Source organism: Trachurus japonicus, chromosome 15 (assembly GCF_045865225.1).
Source record: "Trachurus japonicus isolate A0001 chromosome 15, Traja_1.0".
NCBI lineage: Eukaryota > Metazoa > Chordata > Actinopteri > Carangiformes > Carangidae > Trachurus > Trachurus japonicus.
The window spans coordinates 849,195-869,872 of NC_140921.1; the positions used below are offsets into that span (position 1 = coordinate 849,195).

At 43.1% G+C, this 20,678-nt stretch overlaps 2 protein-coding genes across 4 annotated transcripts in view; both read right to left on the bottom strand.

The window, feature by feature from the left end:
- acss1 (acyl-CoA synthetase short chain family member 1) overlaps positions 1 to 10,953 on the bottom strand; it is a 35,025-nt gene extending 24,072 nt beyond the window's left edge. For both annotated transcript variants that reach the window (XM_085799152.1, XM_085799151.1), the window contains exons 1-5: positions 10,570 to 10,953; positions 5,326 to 5,422; positions 3,661 to 3,860; positions 1,945 to 2,120; positions 230 to 382 (exon numbers count right to left, since the gene is read on the bottom strand). In XM_085799152.1, the coding sequence (XP_085655278.1) occupies positions 230 to 382; positions 1,945 to 2,120; positions 3,661 to 3,860; positions 5,326 to 5,422; positions 10,570 to 10,924 (981 nt within the window). In that variant the 5' untranslated portion in view covers positions 10,925 to 10,953. The remainder of the gene's footprint in view (positions 1 to 229; positions 383 to 1,944; positions 2,121 to 3,660; positions 3,861 to 5,325; positions 5,423 to 10,569) is intronic.
- A 2,514-nt stretch (positions 10,954 to 13,467) lies between these two features.
- On the bottom strand, positions 13,468 to 18,466 carry LOC146972915 (uncharacterized). Of its 2 annotated transcripts, none has more exons than XM_085799154.1 (4): positions 18,265 to 18,466; positions 16,399 to 16,555; positions 15,396 to 15,454; positions 13,468 to 14,885 (listed from the first exon to the last, which is right to left on the bottom strand). In XM_085799154.1, the coding sequence occupies exons 1-4, from the start codon at positions 18,391 to 18,393 to the stop codon at positions 13,611 to 13,613; spliced, it is 1,620 nt and encodes a 539-aa protein (XP_085655280.1). In that variant the 5' UTR covers positions 18,394 to 18,466; the 3' UTR covers positions 13,468 to 13,610. The 2 variants fall into 2 exon arrangements, with proteins under 2 accessions (XP_085655280.1, XP_085655279.1); XM_085799153.1 differs by having other exon boundaries at positions 16,390 to 16,555.
- Positions 18,467 to 20,678: the final 2,212 nt, after the last annotated feature.

The window sequence follows — 20,678 nt, forward strand, 5'->3', positions numbered from 1 at the left end:
CTTTTTTTTTTAATTAGAAATTTTACCACTTTTTTTTTTTTTTTTTACACGGAGGCTTCCCGCTTTTCAAAATAAAACGATGAAAATAGTCACCTGCCCGCCGCGTTACTTCACTTCCACCTGTTCATTTATAACAGGATCATTTCTACCTGACACTCTGCAGCTCGGTGTGTGTGTGTGTGTGTGTGTGTGTGTGTGTGCGTGTGTGTGTGTGTGTGTGTGTGTGTACCTTGTGTGTCATGGCGGCGTACAGCAGGTATCCGGCCTGCGTGTGGACGATGCCTTTCGGTTTCCCGGTGCTTCCTGACGTGTAGAGGAGGAACAGGAAGTCCTCGCTGTCCATCGGCTCCGGAGGACACACTGATGCATGCTGGGACATCGCCTGTAGGGGGGGGGGGGGGGGGGGGTCAGATGAGGGGGCGGGGGGTCAGATGAGGGGGCAGGGGGGTCAGACAGGAGCGCTGACGTCTGATCGATCGATCGGTTTCTTTGACATTAGGATAATAGGTGACAATAACAAATGCTTTTATTTTGAAATAGGAATGTGTTGTGTTGTCTTCTGCCAGTGTAGCCTAGCGTTTAGCGATAGTTGCTACAAAAGAATCTTATTGTTGCTAAGTAACGGATCTGCTTTTTCCTCCTCGTACTTTCATGTCGCCGTTGTTGTTTTCCTTTTCTTGTAACAGTGTTTCCGTGTTTTAAATCAGTGAATATGATCGGCTTGCTTCAGTGATCGTCAGTTTTTAAGAAGCTCCAACACTTTGGAAACAACATTTTCTGGTGCCGAAACCACTTTCACTATCATGTTCATCACATCACACTGCAGTCATTTCAATCAATACACTGAGTCGGTAACCAAGGAAACGTCACTTCCGGTCAGAGCCGTTACACCAAAGACGGTTTCTAAACCCCGCCCCCCCATGACGAGTCAGCTTCCTGTATGATGTCACTAGGCTTCTGCACGGCCACGCCCCTTTAGGGAGACCAGAGGCAAAATAGAGTGTATTGACTCCAATGGGAAAATTGAACGTGAACACCGATTATGGTCTGTCCTTTCTCCCCACGGTCACTGAAGTAAATCTTGGACTCATTTTCACAAGCCACATCTCTTCTGAACAGTTTGACACCAAAATGGACAACTTTGAGACGGACACATCAGGAGAAAATCCACTTTGTTCCAGACCTGTCTCTGTCTCTACGACACACTCTCGCCAGATTTGGCACAGATCTCCTAGGCAACGTCAAACAAACGGCCGCGAACTCCCGTGAAAATGATTTAAATTATTTTTGCTATGCTAAATATGACTGTTAGTAGTGTAAATATTTAATGTTATCATAAGAAAATATAAATATCTCACTTTCATCTACCTACAAATTGTATAAATCCACACACACGTTCACGGACGAGGTGGTGACGGTTGGCCACGCCCATTTAGAGAGACAGGAAGTGAAACCATTTCATATCATTGGAGCAGCCGCTCATGGAGGATCTTTCCATTTATTTAATATCTTTGGTTACACGGTTGTGTAAGATATAAAAGTTGTGGTTTTTCAATTTATTTGCGGTGCAAAATGTCTAGAGCGGCCGGCGGCGACCAAGGGAACGCCACCTAAACGTCAGACAAACACTTCCTCCATAGACAGACGGATGTGACTGACTGTGAATGAGCCAATATTTTAAAATGTACAGACAACAATGGACCTGGATCGTGATGAGTTTTTTAATCTCTAGCTCTTTGTCAGCAGATACAAGTGATTCAAACTAAGACATGACAGCAGACAAGAGTTAGACAAAGGTTTAAAATGCTGCGTTTTCACACGTATGTCTATGAGGGAATCGGTTTGTTTTCCCCTACGGCTCTGACCGGAAGTGACGTTTCCTTGGTTACCGACTCGGTGTATTGATCTCTGAAGGACAGATCAGATGGTATATTGATCGATCACCTGGTCCAGGTCGACGTCCAGCCGTCCCATCTCCGTCCTCTGCTCCGTCCTCTGGGACACGAAGACGTGTTGGACGGACGGACACGACTTCACCGCCGCGTCCACGGTGGCTTTCAGCTCCACGAGGCGGCCGCCGCGCACGCTCTGGTTACAGGTCACCACCGCCGCACACTGAGCTGAGACGGACAGAGGCACCGAGCAATAATCAATAACCAATAACCAATAACCAATGATCAATAATCAATGATCAATAACCAATGATCAAATAATCAATAATCAGTAATCAATAATCCACCTGGTCCTTCACCTGGGACTCAGGGAACTCCCAGCATGCTTTGCTGCACTCAGCCCACTGTGTTAAATGTCATGTTTGTGTTTTCACTGTTTACACAACACAGAGTCCTGATCCTGATCCAGATCTGAGGCCCCGTCCACACGAACCCGGGTATTTTTGAAACCGTGTGTTTCTCTTCACGGTTTGTTCTTTCATCCACACGTAAGTTTTATGTAACCGGAGTTCAGGTGAACTTTTTCTAAAACTCTGGTTTCAGCTTCATGTGTGGACGGGAAAACCGAGGAAAACCGCAATTTCTTGACGACGTTGTGCGACGTCACACTGTGCGATGGTAAACAGTGAGTTGTATCCATGGAGACTAGTGGAGCTCTAGACGTGACCAGCTGACAGAGTTACTGTTACTGGTGCTATTTAGCATTTAGCATTTAGCATAGCCATTGTTGTTTTTCCGGTATGAATTTTTCCAGCCTTGTGATCATAGCCTGTAAAAAGAATGGACGTAGCACCGTGACGTCCTCCATTGGTTTGGGGGAGTCTGTTTTGTGCCGCTACTACGGGGGTTTGAGCCGCGCCATGTTGGATTCTACTTGCCATATTTGGAGCGGTGCCGAGGGCCCGCCCACTGGCCTCGTAGCAGCGGTCGCCGGACCTGTCACTCAACGTTTCTGCGCCCTAATTGGCCAGAACTTTAAACCTAATAACAGTAAAACGGTAGAGTTTAAAAAAAATTCACCCCCCTCAGAGTGTGTGCGGGGGTAGAAACTATCGGTTGAGACCAAAAAAATGAAATGTACCAGGCTGTAAATATGTTTTTTTAAGCTGTAAAATCTGCTATTTTAACATGGGGCTCAATTGGAGTTGCTCCCTTCTGGAGCCAGCCCCCAGCGACAGCCGAGGGGATTGCAGCTTTTTGAACGCGGAAGTGAGCTTCACTTCTCAGACCGACAACTGCCCCCTTGCTTGTGATTGGCTAAAATGGCCTTCCTGTTAGGAGTGCTATCGCCACCTACTGCTTTGGAATGTGCATGACATTGTTTGAGGCAGATTTTGTGGTTTCATGTGGACGGAGATATTTTTTATCACACTGGTGGTGTGGACGGACATTTTTTTTAACCGGGGTCCATAAAAGTTTGGTTTCAAAAATACCCGTGTTGGTGTGGACTAGGCCTTGATCTTGATCCAGATCCATGATCCTGATCCTGATTCGGATCCAGATTTGAGGTTGAAGTTCCTCCACTCTGCAGCAGGAGTTCTCTCTCTCTCCGTGTGTAGATTCTGTTCAATGGAAAACTGATCAAACTATTCTGGATCTGGATCAAGATCAAGATCTGGATCTGGATCTGGATCTGGATTAACTAAAGAGACTGGGACCTGAGTCCGGTCCGGTCCAGTCCGGTCCGGTCCGGTCCGGTCTGACTCACCGTCCTGGATCCTCCCGGCCAGAGCCTCGGCACTGAAGCCGGCGAACACGACCGTGTGCACGGCGCCGATCCGGGCGCACGCCAACATGGCCGCCACCGCCATGGGAGAGACGGGCATGTAGACGGCCACGCGGTCGCCCTTCTGGACCCCATGAGCCTTCAGCGTGTTGGACAGACGGCACGTGGTCTCCAGCAGCTCCCTGGGGGGGGGGGGGGGCAGATAAAGAGCTTCAACGCTTTCTCTAAATGTCTTTTCTAGAATTTAAAATAAAAAGTTTTATCACTGTTCTTGTAGAATTTTTAAACTTATTTTCGAGACATTTTACCATTTTTTTCTAGAATTTTTCACGACTTTTTCCTTGACAGTTTTTCAAGAATTTGTAGATAACTTTTTTCTAGAATTTTTCTTTTTCTTTTTTTTCCCTAGAAGTTTTAAAACTTTTTTTTCCGATTAACTTTCACCAATTTTTTAGACTTTTTTATTTTTTATTTTTAGATTTTTTAAGACTTGTATTTTTTGAGAAATTATAGGCTACAATTTTTTTCTAGAAATTTTAAACCTTTTTTCATTGACTAAGAAAGTAAAGTTATTCAGTCTCAGAACAAATATTTGTGTATTTCTGGTGTTTGTTTCAAAATGTTGTCCAGTGCAGGTCCGTGGTCTAATTTTGTGTCCATTTCGGGCCGTTGATGTAAAAAAGATCATGTAGCTTCTAACCAGAGTCAGAGTTTTCTGCCCCGAGGAGGAAACGTTAGACGTAGAACATGTTTAATCTACATTTTTATTGCAGTTTAATGACACATTTAACTCACTTTAATCTCTCTCATCCAAACATATAACGTTTTCAAAGTATTTTATTGTATTTTAAAGTCTTATTCAAGGGATAGTTCACCCAAAATTGAAATTTCCCTCATGATCTCCTCCCCCTCATGTGGACTAAGGGCTGGGAGAAGTTTCAGAGTCCTCCATGGCTTCTCTGAGTTACAGGGGGTCTCGGCGTAGCAGTGCATGTCCATATGACGGTTGCAAATGGATACCAACTGTCTTCGTCCAAAAAGACACACCAAAAAACATCCAAATACCTCCATGCTGCTCGTCTGTAATGTCCCTCTTGTATTGAAGCCCCAACATGAGAAATAGTCCCGAAAAAAAATTAAATAAGTCTATATTTCAAGCTTGTTTGTAGCGGAAGCTTCTCTTCCCAGTTCGTCCAAATCTCGCGTGATTTGCACCGGCGTCAGTGCGATTACTGCGAATCACGCAAGATTTGGACGGACCAGGAAGAGGAGCTTCGAGAAGCTTCCGCTACAAACAAGCTTGAAATATAGACTTATTTAATTTTTTTTGGGACAATTTCTCATGTCGGGGCTTCAATACCAGAGGGACATTACATACGAGCAGCATGGAGGTATCTGGATGTTTTTTGGTGTGTCTTTTTGTTATGAAGACAGTTGGTATCCATTAGCAACCGTCATATGGACATGCACTGCTACGCCGAGACCCCCTGTAACTCAGAGAAGCCACGGAGGACTCTGAAACTTCTCCCAGCCCTTAGTCCACATGAGGGGGAGGAGGAGATAATGAGTTAGGAAATTTCAATTTTGGGTGAACTATCCCTTTAAAGGTACTGGAGGAGTGGTGGGATGGTACTCAGGTGTTCCTACCTGTACGTGACCTTCACCTCGGTGCCCGGTTCGTCTCTCTCCCAGATCAGAGCGACTCGGTCGGGATGTTTCTCCACGTGGACGTCCAGACAGTTCACTGGAGGACAGAGGGACGATTAAACAATGAATCAGTTAATTAACACGGTTGGAATGTCCCTTTAAATCTCCAGTTATTAACACACACACACACACACACACACACACACTCAGATTGAACATTAATCCTCTTCACACTGACGATCTGGTTTGTGACTCGTTCACACAATTGTTTATATAACAAACACACAAAATCATCCTCCGTCGTTATTGGATTATTATTGGATTATTATGGGATATCATCAGAGACAGAAAAACAACAGAGGATAAAGAGACGGATTCACAGTCACTGGATGAAACTGGGTTATAGTACACACATACACACGCACACGCACACACACACAGAGACCCAGACTTTTCAAAATAAAACTGAAGATGTCGGAGCAGCTCTATTATACTTTACTCCTCCTGACTTTTACTTTGAAAGGACTTTGAACTGTGACCTTCACAATAAGACTTTATAGTTTCCTCCAGTTAAAGTCACACAGAGGTCACATGACTCTGTCACTCATTACACTCACTACACTGCCCCAGAGCATCATGGGCAACGGCACAGACACATGGGCTGTTTTCAAAACCGCATACGACCATACTACCGTACTGCATACTGCGTTAGTATGTAGCTACTGTATAGGACGAATCTCCTTGTTGTTTACAACTACTTCCTGGTAGAAAACCAGCATGAGAACAATAGTGACGGACGAGAGTTTCACTATATTTATCTAATTTTTCATGTCACTATATCACCGTTTAGACTAATCTGATGTTTGTAAAGTTTATAAAACCAATGATTGGACAAACATTACTATTTCTGTGTGCACATTTTTGTAATGAGTCATGGTTATCATAGATTAGCCAGGCTAACGGTTAGCTACCTGTTTAACTTTAATAACTCAGTGACTCAATAAACGCTCCATGAAAAAATATTTTCTCCAGCGGATATCTGAGTTCCAACATGACTGAGCTAACTGGAGTAGTTTCATGTCGTGTCCCACAACGGGAGGGTTTTAACAGCTGACGTCCTGCTGTTAGCCTAGCTACCGTTAGCTTAGCTACCGTTAGCTTAGCTACCGTTAGCTTAGCTACCGCTGTTAGCTTAGCTACCGCCGTTAGCTTAGCTACCGCTGTTAGCTTAGCTACCGTCCTACCGTTAGCTTAGCTACCGCCGTTAGCTTAGCTACCGTTAGCTGTCCCTGTCAGCTGAGCCACTGATGCTTTCTAGACACTGCGATTCCCCCAAACTGAATAAATACAACACATAGCAACACAAAACACACACACAGAAATAGTAATGTTTCTTCAATCATTTCAGATTTGTCTAAACGGTGATAGGGCGTGAAAAATATGATATATAGCTAAACTCTCGTTCGTTACTATTGATCTCATTCACATTACAGCTGGTTTTCTACCAGGAAGTAGAATGTAAACAACAAGGAGATACGGTCTATACTGCATACTGAATGTAGGATTCAGTCTGCTACTTCAGCAGACCGACACCGTCCTCATCGCAGTATGCAGTATACAAGTTTCCCAGAATGCATTTCACAGCAACCGGTAGCGGTAGCTGTAAAACAGGCTAAAAGCTGTTTTATTTCCCGCTCTAGTGCTGTTATTATGTAACTTTATTAAGTTTTAATATGTTTTATTTCCCGCTCTAGTGCTGTTATTATGTAACTTTATTAAGTTTTAATATGTTTTCATGTGAGAAAGTAACTGTTAAGATCCCAAATCTACAGCCAGTTGATCCAAACGACGGCTGTTTAGAAGTTTGCTCCGATGTTTTTCAGAGAAGTGAAGCTCTGCAGCGACCGGGACATCACAGAGACAGCAGCCGGTCTGCAGAGCTGCTCGGCCGGCCAACCTCCGTCCTCATCCCGGGGGAGAAAACCATCGCTAATTAACTTACCCACAGGTTTTTAGAGGTTTACCACCGGCTGGTTAAATTATTTCTAGGAGATAAATGTTGGTCTCAGTGATGAAATCCAACACCTGTATCAGTAGCATTAGTTAGTGTGAATGTAAAGTGAAGCTTCCTGTGTGTATTGGACAGAAGAGCAGCGCTGGTTCTGGTTCTGGTCCATCAATAATCAATCAAGTGAGGTAATCGATAACAGATGTGGAGCCTGAACATGTTAGATTAGATTAGATTAGATTAGATTAGATTAGATTGCCTTTATTGTCATTGAAAAAAAAGAATTTAACGAAATTCACATTGCTGCTCTGCTGTGATTGGCTACCACACAACACACACACACACACACACACAAGACAGAATAAATACAAAACATAAAACCTATAAAAACATCACATGAGATAAAAGTATAAAAGCTCAAAGCATAGAAACATTAGTCCACTAGAAGGATGTTGCATGTTGCACCACAACCCACTGTTGCCTCTCTGTTCTGTTGATACAGATCAATACACACACACACACACACACACACACACACACACACACACACACACACACACACACACACAGCTGCACTAATGGTGACGTCATTATCTCTATTAGCTATATATAAACATGCAGCCATATTGATCAGCAGAGATGGACAGAGTACTCGACCCCAGTAGCTCAGTCCACATGTTACTGCAGTAAGAGTAAAAAAGTACTTGCTTTTAAATGTACTTTAAGTCAAAGTCAGAGTCAGAGTAAATGTCTTATTCTTCACATCAATGAATGACTCTAATTGTTTCTAAATGAATGTAAGGAGCTTTTAAAGGGATAGTATCATTTTTTTAAAGTGGGGTTGTATGATCTACAAATAGCCCCTAAGTACTTTAATTGCAGTAGAAGACTCTCTGCACTCCTCCCGTTAGCAACGCCAGCCCATAATAGCCCTGCCCAGAGATTTACAACATACAGTGCTGTGAACAGACCCAAAGAAACGGCCTATTTTCACGGCCTAAAAGAGGTTTTACCTGAAAAATAATACACAGTTCCATTGTTCACTATAATATAATTTTTTCCAGCCCTTCAAAGTGCAGGAAAAACACAGTTTTTATTTGGACCTAACCAACTCACGTATCCCTCCGCCCAGGGTTAGCGCCCGCCGATCAGCAGTTGGTTAGCTCCAAATAAAAACTGTGTTTTTCCTGGAAAAAATTATATTATAGTGAACAATGGAACTGTGTATTTTTTTCCAGGTAAAACCTCTTTTAGGTCGTGAAAATAGGCCGTTTCTTTGGGTCTGTTCACAACACTGTATGTTGTAAATCTCTGGGCAGGGCTATTATGGGCTGGCGTTGCTAACGGGAGGAGTGCAGAGAGTCTTCTACTGCAATTAAAGTACTTAGGGGCTATTTGGAGATCATACAACCACACTTATAAAAAATGATACTATCCCTTTAACTCTTGTTAGTGAGAATGAACTCTTTGCTGCTCAGCTGCACTGATGTGCTGCTTTTAGGGGTTAGGGTTTCCTTCTTTGACAAACACAGCTTGTGTCCAATAGGATTTTAGAAAAAGACCTGAAAGTAACCAGTACTTTTCAGCCTTCCTACTAATTAACTCCAGTAAAAGTACTAATATTTGTCTTGGAAATGTATTCAAGTAAGAGTAATAAGTACCAAAGAAATCTAATACTCAAGTAAAGTAGGCCTACAGTAAATGAGTAAATGGTGACGTACGATGACGTGAATGTGACTGAATGGATGAGACGATGTGTGGATGAGTAGACTTTTTAATTTAAAAACTCCACCTTTTAATTTGAAGGTGGAGACGTCCATCACCATTTTCAAGAAAAAGCTGAAAATTAAATTACTTAGTTTATATATATATAAATAAGCTGCAACCATAGAACATCTGAACCACAGTAAATTGAATGTAAATGTAATTATCATCTGCTTTTTTATCTCCATGTTCTGTTGGTACGTTGTCTAATGTCTGTTAATGTTTCATGTACTGTATTGTTAGTTTTGTACGTGCTTTATTGTTGTGTGTGTGTGTGTGTGTGTGTGTGTGTGTGTGTGTGTGTGTATTCATACTGTTAATGTTTCATGTGTATTGTAGTCTTGTAAATGTTGTATTGTTTTGTGTTATATGTATCCAGGCTCCTGCAATAAGCTTTTGGTAGCTTCAACAGGGTTTATACAGGAATCTTGAAGTTAATTCTAAAACCTTTTTAAGACTTTTTCAAGACCTTCTCAATATTTTTCAACACCTCACCGCCGCTTCAAGCTGTAACCATTTACATCAGTGACACTTTTAACTGAACAGTTTTAGTTTGTGATAAAGACTCTAGACCACTATGATGCAACAGAATTCAAAATAGGCTGGGATAATAAATAAAAGGCAAAGTTTATCAAAAAACTTATTTTCTTTTTTATGCACCGGTTCATCTTTGTTTTTAATAAAATGAATAAATTCACACACTTTTACAATGTTTTTTACGACTCAAACTCTTGGACAGCTAATTCAGACAAAAAATACCTTCAAAATTTAAGACTTTATAAAGTCGTGAAAAGACTTTTTAATACTTTTTAAGGGTCTTAATTTTCCCCAAATTGATTTATCACCTTTTAATACTTTTCAAGACCCCGCGGATACCCTGTTCAATGGGACCTGTGTGTGTGTGTGTGTGTGTCTGTGTGTGTATAAACCTTTCAACCTAACTAGAGTGTTTAATTGTCTTTATGTTGTTGCTACTGAGTCCAGCATTTGAGCGCAATGAAATGTCGTTGTATCAACCACAATGACCATACATCTCTCTGATCTGATCTTATGGCCTTTACATGAAAAGTTTACCACCTTCTCTGGTTAACAGTGTCACAGCTCTGGTCAATCAGATTTATTTGTCTTTTTAATAAAGAAAAAAAAGAGAAAAAAAAGACAATACTTGCACTACTGTCTTTTTGCACTTTACTGCTGCTGCTATTGTGCCTTCTATTTATTTATTTTTATGACTTGTTTGGCTTAGTTTTTATTCATATTTTAGATTCACATAGTGTTATTGTTTTTTTAATGTTTATTGTGTGTCTGTCTGTGTGCACCGAGGGTCTGAGAGAAACACTGTTTCTATTCTCTTCTGTCCCGTACATAGCCTACTGTGGAACTGACAGTAAATCTGACTTTGACTGTGAAGTACAGTACTCCAATAGGTAAAAGTACTCCGTTACTGTGCTCAGCGGCTCGCGCCTCCTCACCGGACACGTTGATCTTCCCGCCCAGGAACCAGCGGATCTTCCCGCGGCTCAGGTCGCAGTCCTGGACCCGGAGGAACGGGTCGGTCCAGCGCAGCCGGTCCACGGCGGCGGCGCCCCAGAACCGGTCCGGGTCCGAGACCGAGACCCGCTGCAGCTCCCGGTGCGGGAGGAGGGCCAGCTGCTGGTCCCAGCTGCCCGGGGGAGGGGGGGGCAGGGAGGACAGGGCGCAGCGGGGGGGCTGCTGCAGACCCAGACCCGGTCCCAGACCCGGTCTCGAACCTGGTCCCGGTCCCAGAGTCCTGGACCTCAGGACCCTGAAGAGTCCAGATCCTCTGCAGCTGCAGCGAGCCGCCATGTTGATCCTCAGAGTCCCGGACTCAAAGTGACCCGCATCACACACACACACACACACACACACACACACACACACACACACACACACACACACACACACACACACACACACACACACACACACACACACACACACACACACACACACTCCTCCCTCAGGTGCAGGTGTCTGCTGATCTGGGAAGAAACTTCCGGGAAACTTTCCTCGTTGATTCCAACAGGTGAAGAGCTGCTGTCATATAATATAATATAATATAATATAATATAATATAATATAATATAATATAATATAATATAATATAATATAATAGACTATAATATAATATAATATAATATAATAGACTATAATATAATATAATATAATAGACTATAATATAATATAATATAATATAATAGACTATAATATAATGTAATATAATATAATATAATAGACTATAATATAATATAATATAATAGACTATAATATAATATCATATAATACAATAGACTATAATATAATATAATATAACATAACATGATATACATAATATAGGCTAATATAATATCATATAATACAGCATAATTTAATATAGCATAATATAATAGGCTATAACATAACATGATATAATATAGGCTAATATAACATAACATAATATAATATAACAAAACATAATTTAATATAGCCTAACATAACATGATATAATATAATATAATACAGGCTAATATAATAAATTATAATCTTTTAGATTTTAAAAACAAATATTCACTGTTAAAAGTTTCTTTCTTTCCTATAAACCAGTTAATTAATTATAATGAGTGTTAATAGATGAAGTGTGACTGTGTATGGAGGCCCACAGAGGTCAATATAAAATACTATAAAATAAAAATAATGTTATTATTATTCAACACATTAAATATCAAACAGAACCATAATAATGTAAATGAATCCAAAGAGCTGGTGTTTTTATTTTATTATTATAAACATGTGGATGTTCTATATGTTTTTAGTTTCCTCTCTGCTGAACATGTTGGTGTTTTACAGTGTAAATCTGATGAAACTGGTGATTTACAGTGAACGTCGTTGTGTTGGTGAAGAGGTCAGAGATGTAACATGACAGGTGATCAGTCACCTGGCGGCTGCTGCCCCCTTCAGGCCGACAGGAGAACTGCAGCTTCAACCTGCTTCACACTCAGCACAGTATACTGTAGATTCATATTATAACTTCAACCAGGGCCGGCCCAAGCCTCCATGGGGCCCTAAGCAAAATCTTTATTTTGGTGCCCTCTATTACTACCAACAATACTTTTCATTCTTTACTCTGTCATTATAATCATCATAACCTGGCAGGTTTTTACCCATCAATGGTTTTTATTATGAAATGGCACCAAATTCTGCTGAAAGTGCAGCCTATTTACATTTAATCTTCAAATTTATATAGTACTGGGAGACTGAATGTCACCTAGGTCGCCTAAAAGTAAGAAGAAAAAAAAAATAAACCAACAGACAATGCATTTACTGTAAACACATCATCTGCTTTTTAACATTTTTGGTTTTAAATATAGGCTACTGCAACAGAAAAGTGCAACAACCATTTGAAATGCAACAATAATTAAAGTTTTTTGTAATTACGCAGTGTTTCTCTAAGGATTGACAATTTTTTTTAAAAAGTTACCTGCCTTTTGGGGGCCCCCCCCAATAGTCACGGGGCCCCAAGCAGGTGCTTAGTTCGCTTATGCCTTGGGCCGGCTCTGACTTCAACTCAGAAACATAAACGCCAACGTTCAAAGACGCCAAGTTAATAAATATAATGTAACTGATTAAACAAGTAAAAATTTGTTGTTCTTTTTCTCTCTTTTATTTTCTCTTGAAAATCAATGTATTTCTAAAAGAAAAAAGAAAAAGAAGTCAAACTGCTGCAGATGAAACATGAAAACAACAGAGTCACTGACTCAGGATCAGTTCAGTTTAACTCTTTAAGGAGATTAATCAGATCAGATTAGTTTGATCTGTTGTTGTTTGTTTGTCTGATGATGATGATGATGCAGCTGTGAGGTCACAACAAATGATGTTTACATCTGGAACTGACCTCAGGTCTGCAGCAGCTGATCAGTTCATTCATTAACAGAGAGACGATGCGTTCAGGGTCAGTGAACGCATCGCTGTCACCGACCAGAGCTCAGGTTAACGAGCTCGTTAATTCTGACGCCTGCTGAGTTAACGAGGTGATTAACGCTGAGCAGCACACACACACACACACACACACACACACACACACACACACACACACACACACACACACACACACACACACACACACACACACACACACACACACACACACACACACACACACACACACACACACACACAGGTGGATTAACTGTGTTGATCTGACCTGAGGTATTAGTGGATTAACGACTGTTGATTAGTTTGTTTATGTTTATGAACTCAGACGTGTTGCGTTCAGGCGTCGTCAGTGTTTCTGACTCTCAGATCCAGGATCAGTCTGGGGACTTTTATTTTGAAAGTCACTCAAACACCAAAGGAACTAAACAGTCCAAAGAGATTTTTCACTTTTTTTTATTCTCAACATGAAACAAACTGATGATGTCATCACAGTCACCTGGACTGATGACATCACCCTGTGGTGCGTTCACTGGTCCGTCTGTGCAGTCAGAGATCTCAGCCACGCTGTGACCTCAGCGTGTCAGGCTTCGGCGTCGTCAGCGACGACGGCGTCGTCAGCGGCGACGGCGTCGTCGCTCTGTGTGAGCTGCGTCTGCTTGAGGTGAGCCTTGGTCAGCAGATGCGCCTTGAGGAAGCTGCGCAGGCGGAAGCGCTTGCCGCAGGCGGCGCAGCTGAACGGCGTCGCTCCGCTGTGGATGCTGCGGTGGCGCAGGAAGCTGGAGGCCGTGTTGAAGCTCTTGTTGCAGAGCGAGCAGCGGTGCGGCTTCTCTCCGCCGTGCGTGGAGCGGTGGTCTCGGAGCAGCTCCTTCAGCCGGTAGCTCTTCCCACACACGTCGCAGTGGAACGGCTTCTCCCCCGTGTGGCCGCGCCGGTGCACGCGCAGCTGCGACGCGTTGGGGAACTTCTTCCCGCAGACGTCGCAGCCGGCGGCGGCGGCGGCCGGCAGCTGGTCGGCCGGCAGCTCGTGCGAGTGTTTGCTGATGACGTGGTTCTTCAGGCAGCGGTAACTCTTCCCGCAGACGGAGCAGAGCTGGCGCTCGCCGGCGTGCGCGGCCTCGTGGCTGCGCAGGTTGGCGGCCTGCGTGAAGCCCTTCCCGCACACGGAGCAGCGGTGCGGCCGCGCGGCGCCGTGCTGCAGCTGGTGGCGCGTCAGGTGGCAGCCGTGGAAGAAGCTCTTCCCGCACACGTCGCAGGTGAAGGTCTTGTCGAAGTGCGTGACGCGGTGCGTCTTCAGCACGCTGAGCGACGAGTAGCCTTTACCGCAGATGTCGCAGTGGCAGCTCTTCTCGCCCGTGTGCCGCGCCTTCACGTGCAGGTCGCGGTGCGCGCGGTGGTTGAACGTCTTGGGGCAGAAGTCGCAGCCGTACGGCAGCAGCCCGTGCTCCCGCAGCTCGTGCTCGCGCAGCTTCAGGACGCCGCCGCAGCGCTCGCCGCACACGGAGCAGCGGGGGTGGGACTTCCCCTGGTGGTCGTTCAGTCGCTCTGCGCTGGGGAACAACATCGAGCACAGCGAGCAGCGGTGGACGACGTCCGTCTGCGTGGGCGGAGCCACGCGGGGCGCCGTCCGCCTGCGGCCGCGGCGCTGCTTCCTGCTGCGCGCTGCCGGGGCGGCGCCGGGCGGCGGCGAGGACGGGCGGGCGTACTCGTGGTCGGGGAGGTCGGCCTGGAGCGGCGGCGAGGGGGCGGAGCCTGTGGCGGGAGGAGGAGCGGTGAGGTCAGCTGATCCCTCGGCGGCGGCGGCGGCAGCGGCGCTCTGCAGCGACAGCACGACGCACGAGTCCTGAGGCGCCGCGGCCTGAAAGACAGGAAACAGTCAGAGGTCAGAGGTCACGGTCTGACTCTGCTGCATCCATAGATATATATACTGACTAGATGTCGCCTTCTGCTTCTCAGCGTACGTCAACACGGCGGCCATCTTGGTGAGGGGTTTCTGACCATAGACATATAAACGTCTGACCAGCAGTCAGACCAGTCAGACCCTGTAGAACACATTTGGGTGTGTGTCTGAGTATCTAAGTGTATGTTTAATACATAAAACATTTTTTATTCAATTTTGTTATTGTTGTTGTATCATAAATATATATGTCTGACATTTATAATAAACCAAACGGCTTGAAAATCTGTTGAATATTCGGTGAGTTGTGGTGATGTTAATGGTTGATAGACCTCTAGTGCAGGAAGTAGACACGGCTTCCCCCTGACCAAGATGGCCGCCGCGTTGACGCATTCCACTCAATAGAGCTGCCTGGGAACGCAGCATCTAGTCAGTATATATAACTATGTGCTGCATCAATCACTCACTGACCCCGTAGACCAGGATGTAGGTGTGTTCCCCGGGGGCGGAGTCAGCTGCTGCGTCCTCACCTGCAGCAAAGACAACACAAGAAACACCTGTCAATCAATCACAGTCAAAGGGATAGTTCAACATTTAGTCAAACTGGCCCATTGCCCATAATCCCTATAGTCATAGCAGTAGGTTCGCTACCTTTAATTGTCGGTGCAAGCTGTTTTTAGAACGGTGGAGCAGAGCCGTGAGCTGCTCAGAGCTACGCTACTAATGGAGGCTCATTATGGGATTTCTTGGTTTCCCTCATCAAACTCATCAAATACACAATCCAACAACTCCACAACGCTCTGGTGGACAAGTTGTGAGCTGCACATTCACCACGCTATGAGATAATAACACAACGTTACCACACAGAGTTGGCCCTATCAAAATTTCCCAGAGGAAATTTTCTAGTTTAGATTTATGCTTGTTAGTTAATAACTACTCTCTTCTTATTGGCTGAGAAGTGTGTAACGTGATGTGTGCATACGTTTTAGTTGTGACTATGGAGAGGAGGACACACTGGTTTTTGACCGTGCTCATTATTATTATTACTGCCCTTTTTTGGATTGCTACATACTTTTTTTTGAATATATTCTCATTCATCCAGGTCATAGTTGTCTCAAGGAAATTTAAATCGAATGCAACTGGACTTGGTTATTTGTCTAGGAAGACGTTTCACCTCTCATCTAAGAGGCTTCATCAGTTCATGTAGCATCTGACCAGGCTGGGACTGGTCCAAACCGGTCTCAGACTGGTCCTGAAGCCTCTTGGATGAGAGGTGAAACGTCTTCCTAGACAAATAACCAAGTCCAGTTGCATTTGATTTAAATTCCCTTGAGATAACTTGACTAAAGGTTTCACTGAACCCTTGAAAAGAAGAACTGTGGAGTTTTAAGACTAAAGACGCGTCAACTACATTCTGGCGCTCCGTAGTTTTCTTGTGCGTTTAAAAAGTAAAAAGAGGCGTCACCTTCGTCACCTTCCTCCGTCTGCGTCCTCATCCCTCCATCACTGCTGAGGTCACAGGGAGGAAGAGGAGGAGGAGGAGGAAGAGGAGGAGGAGGGGCCTCCACCATCTCTAGGATCTTCTCCACCGCTTCAACACACAGACGGTCGACCAGAGCCCCCAGTCTGTCCTGATGGGGGAGAGACTTGATCTGTTAATAGCAGTTGACAGTTAAAGGAACATTGTGTAGGAATTCCTCCATCTATAGTCTACTTGCCAACAATGAGTACCCGGAAATGTTGAGTACCCCAAAGTTTTATGTTAGAAATATATAGTATGGGTCCCCAGTATTCGGAAACTGCCGGATGCTAACTTATATATATTGGACAATTAGCATAATTGACAGAATTAGCATAAATTAGCATAATTGCCTATATTGGCAATATTTCAACAAAATTGACTTGGCTCAAAATTACTGTCTAAACCGGAAGTGACCAGATTTTGAAATCCATCAAAATCGGCCCACTGGCGGTTAAAATCTGGTCACTTCCGGTTTAGACAGCCATTTTGAATTTTGAAAATGTCAGAAATGGATTCAGCATCATCAATAACCCCTAAAACCACTCCAATATTGCCCAGATCAGCCAAGTCAATTTTGTTGAAATATTGCCCATATAGGCAATTATGCTAATTTATGCTAATTATGTTTGTTATGCTAATTGCCCAATATATATAAGTTAGCATCCGGCAGTTTCTGAATACTGGGGACCCATACTATCTATTTCTAACATAAAACTTTGGGGTACTCAACATTTCCGGGTTCACAATGGGGCCCTATGGGCTGGCAAGTAGACTAGTAGTGTTGTGGTTGTATATCACAAGCAACTCAGTCGTATTTTTCATGCTGCATTCACCTGAAATTGGGCAGACGGCAGACGGACGACAGCCGCTGCACGTAACGGCATAAACAAGCCTCTATGTAAACAAGTGGTCCGTCAGCACGAGGCAAAACAATACACGTGACAATATGTTGTCATGGCGATGTGGTATTGTTTTACCATCTTTCTCTGGACTTCTGTGACTAAAATGACATCTGGTTTGTTAGCGACGGCCGTCTGCCCGACTGCAGGTGAATGCAGCATCAGTGTGCTCTCTGATCTCTGAGCGCAGCCCGGCTCATTCTGATAATAATCATTCTGCTTCGGCATTCGGGTCCATTTTTATCTCAACTAGCCGGAGCTTTAGTGAGTCCAGGTTGAGGAGAGGAAGCCTGTGGAAGCTGAACTTCATCCAGCTGCTCATTTTGTTCTGACAAGTCAGAAACACGCGGAAACCAACCGTAGCATTAGCGGTAGCAACAAGCTGCGCCGCGCGGCGCTCAGAGATGACATCATCCAGGTCAGAGGTCTGTAGGTCAACCTACAGACCCCGGATGTTGATAACAGCTAACCCCGGACTCAGAGGGGAATAGCACTAGCCTATCAGAACTAAATATTGGTGAAATGAATGAGTTTTGCGGCGGATAATGTGTTATTTAGAGGCTGCATTGCGCTGCCCCGTGTTCTCGCATTATACGGATATACGCGCCTCTCTACTGGGGCTAATTTCGTCAAAACAACTCCAAATGACACAAAAGTTATCTGGGTGAGTAAAATGATCTTATTTTATGCTAGAAATAAGGTCCAGGTTGTAAAAAAAACGGAAATTATCCTTTAACATGAGACTTTTTTTATAACCAAATAGAAACTCCACGTTGTCCCTTTAAAGTTTCCCAAACACACACACACACACACACACACACATATGCACACACACCGGAACCTAAACAGTTAACCCAGAGTTAGCCGTTAGCTGTTAGCCGTTAGCCTCGTTCGTTAGCCGTTAGCCTCGTTAGCTTACCTCCGCCTCGCAGTTCGGTTTGTTTAAACTGAGTTTCTCCGCCGCGGTGCAGATCTCCGCCACCACCGCCTTGGCCAGGTTGGTGACGATGAACGTCAGCTCGTTTTTAAACGTGTTCAAATCCACCATGGTGGAGATTTTACCTCCCCTGAGAGACGCTGGTTAGCTTAGCACACAAACAGCTAACAGGGAGCTGCTGCGGGGGGAAACGGAAGTGACGTCATTGTCTCATCCAACGGTCGCGGTCAAAACCTTCCAAAGTAAAAGCACGGGTCTGATTTACCGACCACAGTGGGTTTTCATTGATTTTGTCTCGTTTTACTTTAATTATTTGATTTTAATCATTAAAACAGATGTATAAAAACTGAGAAATCGAATTTTAAAATTGCTTCTAGCTTAATTTTGTTTTTGTTTTTGACATAATTAAAAATGATTGTTTCCTTATTGACGGCCACAGATTTCTTTTACTGAATTGATCTTTTACTGAAAATCCACTTCCTGGATTTATAATAATAATAATACATTTAATTTAGAGGCGCCTTTCTTGACACTCAAGGTCACCTTACAGAGCATGCCCATTAGATTTCACTATATTGATGCTGTGACATGTAATTAAGTATAATTAGACTGGGTAATTAAAACCTAAATAAAACTGCATTCATTGTTGGAATGCCATTTAGCTCAGTGGTTTGAGCATACATTGAAAAAAAAAAGAAATCAAATAAAGGCAAAAAGCCCCAAAATATATATATATTTTTTTTTTTAAATGCAAAAGTCCAGTGTTTCAAAAAATACTTTGTTTTTTTATTCTTCACCCTGCACCTGTACATCCATATAATAATCATCATAATAATAATAAAGAAACTTTTTTTTAAATATTACATTTAAATTACATTCCATCACAGAGCTTCAGGCTGATCGGAGCTTGACAGAGTCAAACTATAAAACACCAACAGGATTAAAACATTGAATAGTCTCTTATTTTTCCAAAAACACAGATATAAAACATACTCTCAGAACAATACAAAGAGAAACACACAGACAGTTCATTTACAACACGTTTCCCCCCTCAGTCCCACTCAGTCCTCGTTAGGTTAGCACGACGTTAGCACGACGTTAGCATGACGTTAGCATCCTGGGAGCACAGACATGTTTATAACGTGATTTTAACATGTTGTTGTACTGTTTTAGCAGAATCAGTGACGTCACTTCGTTGTTGAGAAGCCGTGAAGAAGATAACAGAAGTAACATTCATACATTAGCTCGCTAATATGCTAATATATATAATTTAATCACAAGCTAACACATTAGCCTTTAAGTAAACAATACTGTCACTTTAATGTCACATTTTATATGTGTTGATTAAATATTATCACCCTGTGCTAATAGTTTGAGGGGACCCGTCTGCAGGGACAAGGACGCCGCCATGAGTCCCAACAGGAAGTCGGTCTTATTATTCGCGGCTCCATACCCGTATTGTGATCTGCCTAAAGTTTGCAACCCAACTAAAGTTTGCAATCCGCCATAAAACCAGAATTTAAAAAGTATATATATTAAACCAAGTGGATTACGGAGATTAAAACTGAAATAAATCAATTAAAACTGGTGTTTAGCCTATTTTGCATGAAGTGGCCGGATTTAAAACACCTTCAACAATCATTCACACGACTCCACAGTAGCTATGTGAATCTGAGAAGTTACTGTAGTAATGAGAAGAAGAACAATAATAATCACAGAGTTTCAATATTAACTCATTGAGTGCCAACCACATAATTTCTCGTTTTTCGTTCCCAAAGGTTGAGCACCTTTCATAAAAGACGCTGTATCTCCTTTTCTAGAAAAAAAAGCAGGGATTTTGGTGAAACCCAGCCATGTTTTAGCTTGAGTTTTCTCAGGAACGGAGGCTCGTAGAAACAAACGGTTTGTGGCCATTTGAAGCAGAAAGTTTCACCTTTCAAATGAGCCACAGTATGTGTTGGTGGCAATAATATAGAATACACTGTGGCTCTACAAAAATAGTCAAAAATGGTCTAAATTGCCGGTACACTTTGGAAAGGAGCGCGGCACTCAATGAGTTAACTTTCCATCGATTTGCAATTAATATGCTATATTATGTAAATAATATATATAGGCTACATAATATTATATTATAACTGTGTCCCTGCAGACGGGTCCTCTTCAGTAGTTTATCATATAAATGTATAAAAATAGTAGCAAATAGGAATTAATGTGATATTTCATTGTTTTGCCAGTCGACATTAATTTGCATAGAAGGACAAGGCCACGCCCCCAGGCCCCAGGCCACGCCCCCCGGGCCAACGCACAAGCACTCTGTCACTAAGTGCCTCTTTGAATAAATAAATAAATAAATAAATAAATACATAAATAATACATAAAGAGTCTGAACGTCGCAT